The sequence below is a fragment of the Myxocyprinus asiaticus genome, chromosome 3, assembly GCF_019703515.2.
Source record: "Myxocyprinus asiaticus isolate MX2 ecotype Aquarium Trade chromosome 3, UBuf_Myxa_2, whole genome shotgun sequence".
In the NCBI taxonomy this organism is placed as follows: domain Eukaryota; kingdom Metazoa; phylum Chordata; class Actinopteri; order Cypriniformes; family Catostomidae; genus Myxocyprinus; species Myxocyprinus asiaticus.
Genome location: NC_059346.1, coordinates 10,209,797 through 10,221,962, shown reverse-complemented (window position 1 = coordinate 10,221,962; position 12,166 = coordinate 10,209,797). Strand labels below are relative to the sequence as shown.

Here is a 12,166-nt window from a genome sequence, read left to right as displayed (position 1 = left end):
GTATCATGTGTGTATCTGTGTGTCACAACTCCCTGTCTGTTTGTAACCCAGCAGATGTTCTCCATCCCCCTTGGGGGGGAAGTCTGTTTTCCCTCTCCTCTTGGCTCCTTCAGCCCTCTTACACATTACCAAGCTGCCAGTCTCCAGCTAATAACCACACACTCTCTTGACTTCCTTCTTGCTAGAATCCACCACTCACGGTCTTTCCAAGATTCCTTCTCTGCCTTCTTCTCTTGGAGCACTTGCTTGTAATTCTCTCTCATCTCTGCACCCATCTGCCATGACAGTTAATCAGTTCAGCGAGTAGTTTATTGTAGAGTATTCAGGTGGTACATCCCTGCTGAATAGATCAAAATGGCTGGTCACAACCACTTTCCCACAAAGCTTCTTCACTAGTTTAAAGTGCATTTTTCACTTGGAAAAGTCTTATATTAAAGATATTATTAGACATAAAATGTAAATATATGTTTTAAATGATGTACACTCACATGAGATTAAAGGAATAGTTCACCCAAAAATGAAAATTCATGTTGCTCCAAATCTATAGGATTTTGCATGTCCATAAACGCTTTGAGAGAAGCTTGTTTACAATGGCTTGCTGGTTCACACGAGAATGTGTGTTGTTTAGTGCTAAAAACAACACAAGTTCCCGCATGAACATGCGTGTCACTGTGAACAAGCTTTTCTCATGTACTCATAAATGTGCAAAGGACGTCAAGACTTTCACTGAAAAGTGACTTTAATTTTGAGTTGTTTCTCACCAAAACTTATCCTATGCTTTCAGAAGACTTGGGCCGTGTATCATATTTCAGAATATGACACAAGACCCACATGGACTATTATACATTTGTTAGGTGATTTATTTTCATCTTTGAAGTGAGTCACTATCGACTGCCATTATACTGAACTGACAGAATGCAATATACATTCGAATTTTTCCTTTTGTGTTGCACATAAAAAAGAAAGTCCTATGGGCTTGGAATCAATTTTCATTTTTGGGTGAACAATTTCTGCAAGGCTCGAGTCAAATCGGTCACCTTGAAAAAACTTGTGGGTCACCTCCATGTTGAGGTAACATAACCAACTGTGTCTTATAATTTGACCAAGTTAATAAACTAAAACTTTGTCAATTCACTACTCTTGTATTAGTTGTTTAGGAATACAGATAAGAGCCAGCAAAAAGTCAACATTAAATTATTTACTTTCCCTTTAACCCTTTAAGCTCTGAAGGTGTTTTTAAAGATTTCCTGTTTCAGTTGCATACGCAAAATTGAAGGATTATAACTAGAAAAAACAAACAAACAAAAAAAACAAGGAGTGTCAAGTGTTTGGTATCATTGTAAAGAAAACCTTTCAATTTTTTTTATGATATAGATTATGATACATTCTGAGACCCTCAGCATTTGAAACTGTTGAAATATAAAAAAAGAAAAGAAAAAAAGTGAGACAAAATGTTACTTTTTTCTTATTTTTCTTATTTGACATTATACTATATATATATTTATCTCTGGGTGTAAATAAGGTGGCCCCGAAAAACTGCTGTTGTTTTGTTCCCAATCATGTCAACTGTATTTGAGAAAAATGTTGTGTTGATACGACAAAGAAATCAAAAGTTATAGCATTACAAATATCATTTATCATAGTGTCCAAAAACATCTCCAAGTGTTCAAAAGCCTCTCTAAACAAATAGGGTTAGGACAAATAATTGTACATAAGAACTAATTACACATGCAAAGGTATGCATAGCATGGAGACATGATTTTAGTTATGAGATTGAGTGCCTTATGACTCAAAAAGAATGCATTGAGTTTGTGTCATTTACTTGGCGCCATCTCCTGGTGGCCATATGTAACATTGTGCTTCATGTGGATTATCTAATGTTCTATGCATCCGATTACCTTGTGTGTGGGCTCCTTTGAAAAATAATCACATGGTAATGGATAAACACTCTAATTATGTGACAGTATGTGATATTTTATGTTCCATTTATTTTTTGTGAAGTTATATGTGAAAACGCGGCATATAAGCAACAGCAATATAATTGTCAAAGACATATACTTAGCTATTACTCGCTATATATTTGTCTGTGAGTAAAACGAATAGGATGGTTGTATTCCACTCTTTGAGAGCTTTCCAACAACATATGACACATGGCTATTTGATCAGTTTGATGTTTTTACTGATTGTAAAAATATGTACAGTGGCTTTTTTTTTTATTTATTTATTTATTTTATTTTTTTATAAATTTCAAAACAGAACACTTCCGATTTGTCTGAACATTAAAAAAAAAAAAAACTTGTTCAGTTTTGGTCATAATGAAAGTAGAGCTTCTAAGCTTTCAAACAATACCTATTTTGGTCAAGACTGTAGTTATTAATATTTTGACGATTATTTTTTTTTTCTCGCGGGCCAATCTGATTTTAAAGGGTTAACCAGAAGACTATCTTGGAACACCAAAAAGACCATGGTGGTTGACTAACTTCATCAGCTAAATTATCTTTGTGAACAACATCAGCATAGACCAGTCTGGACCAGCAGGAAAACTTGTGAGGGAGTTTATGCTGGTCTAAGTTGGTCTTTACAGCTTGGAGTTCTGTTAAAATTAAAGTTTTAAAAGGAATAATTCACCCAAAAATAAAAATTCTGTCATCATTTACTTCCTCATGTTGTTTCAAATCTGTATGACTTTCTTCTTCCGTAGAAAACAAAAACAGATGTTAAGCGTAATGTTAGCCCCAGTCACAATTCTCTTTGATTGCATCTTTTTTCCATATGATTATAGTGAATGATGACTGAGACAGAAAATTTGTTTGGAGCAGCATGAGGACAGAATTTAAATTTTTGGGTGAACTTTCCCTTTTAGGCCCATAAGTCAAGTTGGATCGTGACATTTGATCACCTTTTGATACCCCCCAATAGCATTGCATCATCTCTCTCTTCAGATGTGCATGACAGTATGGCGAGGTTTCACTCTATTGGGGTGTGGAACTACACCACGCTGACCCTGGCAGAACATGAAAGAGTTTTGTACGTGGGAGCCCGAGAGCACATCTTCGCTCTGGATCCCAATGACATCAGCCGACAGCTCCGACCGCAGGTATCTTCAACAAAGAAAAAACATTTCTTATTTCCTCATTCAACAAGCTCTGCACCCACTAAATACTAATCCACAAACCATCAACTGACGAGACCATTAACATTTTATCATTCAAAAATATCAACATTTAAAAATGACTCACTCTTTCAATGCCAAAGCCATTTGCGGTAAATTGCGGGTTGCGGCAGTCAAAAGGGAGTACACATTTTCCATACAGAGTGCTATTTGTTCGCAAAAGTCACGTCTGTCTTTCTCTCTCTCCCTCTCTCTCTCTGTCTCTCTCTCTCTTAGATTGAGTGGTCTGCTCCTTTGGAAAAGAAAAAAGAGTGTGCAGCGAAGGGGAAGAATAACCAGGTACTAGCTGATGTTGCATCCTTTATGTTATAACAGCTTTACTTTGTATGGCCCTTGTGAATTGCATTTACTCACCCCTCCCTTTTACCTTTTTCTCTTTGTGTCTTTCAGACTGAGTGCTTCAACTACATTCGCTTCCTGCAGAGCTACAACCACACTCACCTGTACACATGTGGAACATATGCCTTCCAGCCCAAATGCACCTACATTGTGAGTGTCCCCTCTGATTTTTGTCTACTACCCGATAAATCTGTCAGACCCACATGATCAAGTGAGGCAAGCTGCAATATGATGGTGTATCGCAAGCCCTTTCAACATTTAATCACTTGTTGGAGATGAATTATACATATCAACAATTCAATTTTCACTAGTTAAAATGCTAATTCTTGAAATAAAGAATGGAATTACTAGTGCGAGTGCTAATTTTTGATATCAGTAATTACATTTTCAGTGATAAAAAGTTTAATTCTTTATCAAAAATGACATTATAACTTGTACAAATACACATTCTTGATAAAAATATGGAATTTCATCTAGTAAAAAAACATAATTACTGATATCTATAATTGCATTTTGTCTAGTAGAATTTTCACAATTATTTGTCATTCACTCTTATTCAGAATGCAATTACAAAAATCTGTAATACATTTTTTGCTAGTTGAAATCCCAGTTTCACAAATCAGCAATTCATTTTTCATATCATTAATTACATTGTTACTACAAATGTCCATTCCTGATATGAACAATTGAATTACATCTATCTAATTTTTAATATCTGTAATTTGGTTTTTACCAGTGGCAATGTAAATTTAACATATATGTAATGTGATTGTAACTAGTAATAAAGCCTTTTAAGATATCTTAAATTGCTCTACAACATGAGGATTAATAAATGATGACAGTTGTAATTTGTAGATGAACTATCCCCTTAAGACAGAGTTTTTAGTGTGTGCTGTATGTCTCCACGGGTGGTTTCCAGTATGTCAAAATTAAATATTTCAAATGTAAATGAGGTTGTGTTATCACACAGTGCGGGCCGTTGTGATACGATTTAGTGTTGGATGAAGGTTTGTGTGTGGGCAGAAGGACAATGTAGAGGGGCTCAGCTGCAGCTGAAACTCTAGTTGGCAAACATGGCCGGTGGCACAGTGTGTAAGGGTGTGTGTGTGTGTGTGTGTGTGTGTGTGTGTGTGTGTGTGTGTGTGTGTGTGTGTGCGTGCATGTTCAAGCCATATGTGACTGTTTCTGTCTTGTCTAATAGAATGCAGATCACTTCACTCTGGACAGCGCCACCCTGGAGGACGGCAAAGGAAAGTGCCCTTACGACCCTGCCAAGGGTCATACAGGCCTCATTGTAGGTGAGTCATCTATATGTGTACATGTTTCTGACATGTGAGATTGTTGTATGTACCATATCTTTCAACCCTGCTACTGTATTATATTTATTCTTGTGTGTGTATCAGTGTGTGGGTGTCCTATTTTGTTCGGTGCCGTCTGCAGATGTGTCTACTTTCTTCCTTCCCACACTGCAGATGTGCCTACTTTCTTCCTTCCCACACTTGGGAATGAATGGAGTCCCTCTTTAATATCTCATAACTGTATGGTTATAAACTGGTGTGTGTGCGTGTGCATCTGTTCCAGCTCTAAGCATTCATCTCATCTGTTGTAGACAAAGAGTTGTACTCCGCCACCCTTAATAACTTTCTGGGCACTGAGCCCGTGATCCTAAGGAACCTGGGACAGCAACATTACAGTATGAAGAGTGAATACCTACCTTCCTGGCTCAATGGTAAGTCCACAAACACATATACAAAATGTAACACATCCCTGCTTAATACTGTAATTGTTTCATCAGATCGCCAGCCTCTTATCTGGTGTCTCTACAGTGCCGTGTCCCCAATTCTAACTCTTTGTTCCTCTCGATTCTCCTTTCACCTCCTCCTCTGTTGTCTGGTCCAGAGCCAAATTTTGTGGGATCAGCGCTGGTCCGGGAGAGCCGGAACAGTAAAGATGGAGATGACGATAAGATCTACTTCTTCTTTAGCGAGAGAGCAGTGGAGCTGGACTGCGACAGTGATCTGACAGTAGCACGGGTGGCACGTGTTTGTAAGGTGAGAACATAAACCGCCTGCTTCTTCGGTGCTACAGAATCACAATTGGTTCTTTGAAGTCAAATACATCTTTCCCAAACCTCAACCAATGGAGTAATTGCTTCTTTTGTCGTTGTGTGGCATAGTGGTAAAAACTGAAAGTGACCAGACATAATTATTTGACCCACTTTATATTAGGTGTCTTTAACTACTGTGTACTTTAGCATTAGATACAATGTACTAATTATGTATATACAGTACATGTTGTTGCATTTTACTTACATTTAATGTACTTGCATTTAATTACATCTGTAGTTACACTGTTAACCTTACCACTAAACCGAACCCTACTCCAACCCTTACCCTTAACCCTAACCCTACTCTTAGGGTACCTACCCATACCTCAACCTCAGTAGCAGCAAATGTGGCTCTTGTGAGTATTTTGCAGAACAACATGTATTTACACAATAAATACAGTGTATTGTGTGATTTGAATGTTAGTACATAGTAGTTAAAGACACCTAATATAAAGTGGGACCTAATTATTTTATAAGCTTACTTGTTGAGATTGCAGAGTGATGTGAGATGTAGGAAAGATGGCTCACAATACCCTGATGACCGGCTGAAATATCACTTTATCCCCAGATGACCAGTTTAGGATCAAGTATTCCAGAGAGCCCTGTAATAAACATTTTTGATCTACTACGCATCAATTGGTATACATTATGGTTCTTCTCAGAAAAATAATCCTTTTAAGCATCACAGAACACTGATTATCTATATATAAAAAAAATTTAATTAATCATATTGTGGTGTTTGAAGCTATTTCCCTGTTAAAACCTCACTGTTTAATGAATTAAAATTTGTATCTTTGATAAGTTTTAAAATTGGACTTTAAAGTCTTTTTTTAAAGGAATTGTTCACCCAAAAATGAAAATGCTCTCATCATTTACTCACCCTCACACCATCCCAGATGTGTATGACTTTCTTTCTTCTGCTGAACACAAACAAAGATTTTTAGAAGAATATTTCAGCTCTGTAGATCCACATAATGCAAGTCAACAGGGTCCATAACTTTGAAGCTCAAAAAGCACATAAAAGCAGCATAAAAGTAATCCATACGATTCCAGTGGTTTAATCCATGTCTTCAGAAGAAATATAATAGTTGTGGTTGAGAAAAAGATCAATGTTTAAGCCTTTAAACGCTCTTCTCTCCTACGAGTTCTTCTATCTTTGGTGATTCGCATTCTTTGTGCATATCGCCACCTACTGGGCAGGGTGGAGAATTTATAGTGCTTAAGTCCGAAAAGGTCTCAAGTTTCATCCTCTTAAACATGTAGATACCCTGTATGGGAATTCTCTGTAATATAACTGTCCTGTCACTTTGGATAAAAATGTCTGTTAAATGACTTCTTACATCTCTTATCAGGGAGACCTGGGGGGCACACGGACCCTGCAGAAAAAGTGGACCACCTTCCAGAAGGCTCAGTTAATGTGCTCTCTCCCAGAGCGTCACATCACCTTTAATAACCTGCGGGCCATCTTTACCCTGCCTGGAGCGGACTGGAGGAGCACTAGTTTCTACGGAATCTTCCATGCACAGTGGTGAGTGAGATCTTCTGCCATACCAGCCTGTCTCATTAGTATTTCTCACTCTGACATACTTGTGAAAGTCATTCTGTCCTCTGCTTATATAAAGTGCCTCTTTGCCAAACATCCAGCCGTGTACCTGTAGAAAATGCTGCACTGTCATTATTTTGACAGTAAAGCTATTACTCTAATATACCAACCAATGTAGTGCAGTCATTTAGTTCAGACTGACTGACTACTTTTTCTTTTGCACTCTCCTTTTTTTCTATTTTCTCTCTCAGGGGGGATGTGGATGTGTCTGCTGTGTGTCAGTACCAGATTGGGGAGGTGAAAACAGTGTTTGACGGGCCGTATAAAGAATACAGGGAGTCGTCTCAGAGATGGGGCCGGTACACTGGCACCGTGCCCAGTCCACGACCTGGAGCGGTGAGATGGAAGGGCAAGAGGGTGTCCGTGACTAAACAGACTGCTAAAAATAGCAAAAGCTTTTCATATGAAAATATAGTAATACAGTAATTTTTCATCCCAAAAATCTGAATTTATGAGTATGTACTCATTCAGACATTTCACAAACATCAACATTTAAACAGAGGCATAGATTGAGATTATGCCACATTTCGTCATGAAATTACTGATGAAAATGTTTGTTGACGAAGGGTTTTTTGATAACAAAGACTAGCTGAAAAACATGTATTATTATGATAAACAAACAGTTTAAATTAGAACATAGTATCGATGAAAATATGATGATAAAAATAATACTGCAAGATACTGTGTATATACAGTTGTGCTCAAAAGTTTGCATACCCTGGCAGAAATTGTGAAATTTTGGCATTGATTTTGAAAATATGACTGATCATGCAGTCTTTTATTTAAGGATAGTGATCATATGAAGCCATTTATCATCACATAGTTGTTTGGCTCTTTTTTAAATCATAATGATAACAGAAATCACCCAAATGGCCCTGATCAAACGTTTACATACCCTTGAATGTTTGGCCTTGTTACAGACACACAAGGTGACACACACAGGTTTACGTGGCAATTAAAGGTTAATTTCCCACACCTGTGGCTTTTTAAATTGCAATTAGTGTCTGTGTATAAATAGTCAATGAGTTTGTTAGCTCTCACGTGGATGCACTTAGCAGGCTAGATACTGAGCCATGGGGAGCAGAAAAGAATGTCAAAAGACCTGCGTAACAAGGTAATGGAACTTTATAAAATGGAAAAGGATATAAAAGATATCCAAAGCCTTGAAAATGCCAGTCAGTACTGTTCAGTCACTTATTAAAAGTGGAAAATTCAGGGATCTCTTGATACCAAGCCGAGGTCAGGTAGACCAAGAAAGATTTCAGCCACAACTGCCAGAAGAATTGTTCAGGATATAAAGAAAAACCCACAGGTAACCTCAGGAGAAATACAGGCTGCTCTGGAAAAAGATGGTGTGGTTGTTTCAAGGAGCACAATACGACAATACTTGCTAGCTGCCACAAAGAAGCCTTTACTGCGCCAATGCCACAAAAAAGCCTGGTTACAATATGCCCGACAACACCTTGACATGTCTCATAGCTTCTGGCACACTGTAATTTGGAGTGATGAGACCAAAATAGAGCTTTATGGTCACAAGTATAAGCGCTATGTTTGGAGAGGGGTCAACAAGGCCTATAGTGAAAAAAATACCATCCCCACTGTGAAGCATGGTGGTGGCTCACTGATGTTTTGGGGGGGTGTGAGCTCTAAAAGCACGGGGAATCTTGTGAAAATTGATGGCAAGATGAATGCAGCATGTTATCAGAAAATACTGGCAGACAATTTGCATTCTTCTGCACGAAAGCTGCGCATGGGACGCTCTAGGACTTTCCAGCACGACAATGACCCTAAGCACAAGGCCAAGTTGACCCTCCAGTGGTTACAGCAGAAAAAGGTGAAGGTTCTGGAGGGGCCATCACAGTCTCCTGACCTTAATATCATCGAGTCACTCTGGGGAGATCTCAAACGTGCGGTTCATGCAAGACGACCAAAGACTTTGCATGACCTGAAGGCATTTTGCCAAGATGAATGAGCAGCTATACCACCTGCAAGAATTTGGGGCCTCATAGACAACTATTACAAAAGACTGCACGCTGTCATTGATGCTAAAGGGGGCAATACACAGTATTAAGAACTAAGGGTATGCAGACTTTTGAACAGGGGTCATTTCATTTTTTTCTTTGTTGCCATGATTTGTTTTATGATTGTGCCATTCTGTTACAACCTACAGTTGAATATGAATCCCATAAGAAATAAAAGATAAGTGTTTTGCCTGCTCACTCATGTTTTCTTTAAAAATGGTACGTATATTAGCAATTCTCCAAGGGTATGCAAACCTTTGTGCACAACTGTATATAAAAGTATCTTAAATTAAACACTATATTAAATAATATATGTTAAAAAAAATACATGTACAAAGACATTTTAAAAAAAGTTATTTCTTGCTTTTGGTCTTTCCACAGTGTATTACAAACTTTGATAGAGAAAATGGCTACAACAGTTCTCTTCAGCTGCCTGATGCTACTCTGAACTTTGCCAAAAAGCATCCACTAATGGAGCTGAAGGCGGAAGCTCGCCCCCTGCTCCTTACTAAAGGGATTAACTTCACCCGCCTCGCTGTGGACAGAGTGAGCTCACTGGACCAAAGATCCTACAACATGCTCTTCATAGGGACAGGTATGCTTGTATGGACTGGTGAAATGGATAAATGGATGGATGAAGCTTAGCACAGCTAACAAGGGCAGCATCTGTTTGTTAAATGGGTTATTTTGGTGATTTACACTGTCCTGTTTGTTCTTGTGTCCTTGTGTCCACCAATATGGATAGATCAGCTATAGAAGCCATTTTATAAGTGGTAATATTGTATCTAAGTAGTAATGTCACCTCTGCTAATTGATTCTTGTCAAGCAGGAAAGTCAATCATTGAAGCGAAAATGTAAAAGATGTATTTGGCCTTGGCACTCTCAAATACACACACTTACACTTAAGTGCATGCCGCATCCGTGACTGCCACTGCAGTGTGTGTGTGTGTGTGTGTGTGTGTGTGTGTGTGTGTGTGTGTGTTAATTTGGTGCATCGAATGAGTTTTATATCTTGTCAGATTGTACATTATTGCTCTGTTCCAAAACCTAGTCAGCTGCCTACAAAGGCAGCAGTTTAAAGGGATAGTTCACCCAAAAAAATTATTTACCAATTGTGTAAGAAAAATAAAGGTTTCATTTTCTTACCCTTTTGGCAAATATATTTTTTTCTTCCAAAAATTAAAATGCTCTCATCATTTACTCACCCTCATGCCACCCCAGATGTGTATGACTGTCTTTCTTCTGCTGAACACAAATTAAGATTTTTATAAGAATATCTCAGCTCTATTGGTCCTTTTAATGCGAGTGAATGGTGGTCAGAAATCTGGAGGTCCAAAAAGCAGATAAAAGCAGCATAAAATTCATCCATAAGACTGCAGTGGTTAAATCCATATCTTAAAAATCAATATGATAGGTGTGGGTGAGAAAACAGATCAATAAGTCCTTTTTTACTATAAATCGCCACATGTGACTTTCAGATGTGAAAGTAGAGATTTATTTATTTATTCATATCGTTTTTGAAGATATGGGTTTAACCACTGGAGTCATATGGATTACTTTGTTGCTGCTTTTATCTGCTTTTTGGACCTTTAGATTTCTGGCCACCATTCACTTGCATTGAAAGTGAAAGAGAGACAGAGCTGAGATATTCTTCTAAAAATCTTCATTTTTGTTCAGCAGAAGAAAGAAAGTCATACACATCTGAAATGGCATGAGGGTGAGTAAATAATGAGATAATTTAAATTTTGGGGTAAACTATCCCTTTAAGGCATCAAACATGTAGGTATATTGTGACAAAGTGAAAAAGAAATCCAAAAAGTCAGATGAGGCAAATATATATATATATATATATAGTATATATATATATACCCTGTCGGCCAAAAGTTTGGAATAATGTTGTAAGGGGGGTTAGAGGGAAAGGAGGAGGCAAGAACTGGCTTGACAACTTAAATAATAATTTAATGAACAACTTAAACAAAAACACACAACCGTAAACACACACACAGTACAGCTGCCTGTAATTCTCTCTCTTTCGAACTGTCGTCCCAGGCCGCCTTTATCCCTCGCGCGCCCCATCAGGCTGATTGGGGACCAGGCGTGTGTCATTCCAGCCCGGCCCCGCCCTCCTCGGCTCTACAAATGTACAGATTTTGTTCTTAAGGAAAGAAATTGGTACTTTTATTCACCAAAGTGGCATTCAACTGATCACAATGTATAGTCAGGACATTAATAACGTGAAAAATTACTATTACAATTTGAAAAAAAATCTTCTTAAACTACTTCAAAGAGTTCTCATAAAAAATAAAAAAAAAACTTAAACTTGCAGCAATGACAGCTTTGCAGATACTTGGCATTCTAGCTGTCAGTTTGTCCAGATACTCAGGTGATATTTCACCCCACGCTTCCTGTAGCACTTGCCATAGATATGTCTGTCTTGTCAGGCACTTCTCACGCACCTTACAGTCTAGCTGATCCCACAAAAGCTCAATGGGGTTAAGATCCATAACACTTTTCCAATTATCTGTTGTCCAATGTCTGTGTTTCTTTGCCCACTCTAAGCTTTTCTTTTTGTTTTTCTGTTTCAAAAGTGGCTTTTTCTTTGTAATTCTTCTCATAAGGCCTGCACCCCTGAGTCTTCTCTTTACTGTTGTACATGAAACTGGTGTTGAGCGGGTAGAATTCAATGAAGCTGACATCTGAGGACATGTGAGGCATCTATTTCTCAAACTAGAGACTCTGATGTACTTATCCTCTTGTTTAGTTGTACATCTGGCCTTACACATCTCTTTCTGTCCTTGTTAGAGCCAGTTGTCTTTTGTCTTTGAAGACTGTAGTGTACACCTTTGTATGAACTCTTCAGTTTTTTGGCAATTTCAAGCATTGTATAGCCTTCATTCCTCAAAACAATGATTGACTGATGAGTT

General features: G+C 38.0%; 1 protein-coding gene across 2 annotated transcripts in view; it reads left to right on the top strand.

Moving 5' to 3' along the window:
- The window catches only part of LOC127425316 (semaphorin-4C-like), an 88,317-nt gene that overhangs the window by 62,407 nt on the left and 13,744 nt on the right, over positions 1-12,166 (top strand). For both annotated transcript variants that reach the window (XR_007894600.1, XM_051671161.1), the window contains exons 3-11: positions 2,943-3,097; positions 3,389-3,451; positions 3,563-3,661; positions 4,713-4,809; positions 5,121-5,240; positions 5,411-5,562; positions 6,971-7,146; positions 7,413-7,557; positions 9,624-9,837. Coding sequence is in view for 1 of the 2 variants with exons in the window: in XM_051671161.1 (XP_051527121.1) it covers positions 2,943-3,097; positions 3,389-3,451; positions 3,563-3,661; positions 4,713-4,809; positions 5,121-5,240; positions 5,411-5,562; positions 6,971-7,146; positions 7,413-7,557; positions 9,624-9,837 (1,221 nt within the window). In the remaining variant the exon portion in view is untranslated. The remainder of the gene's footprint in view (positions 1-2,942; positions 3,098-3,388; positions 3,452-3,562; positions 3,662-4,712; positions 4,810-5,120; positions 5,241-5,410; positions 5,563-6,970; positions 7,147-7,412; positions 7,558-9,623; positions 9,838-12,166) is intronic.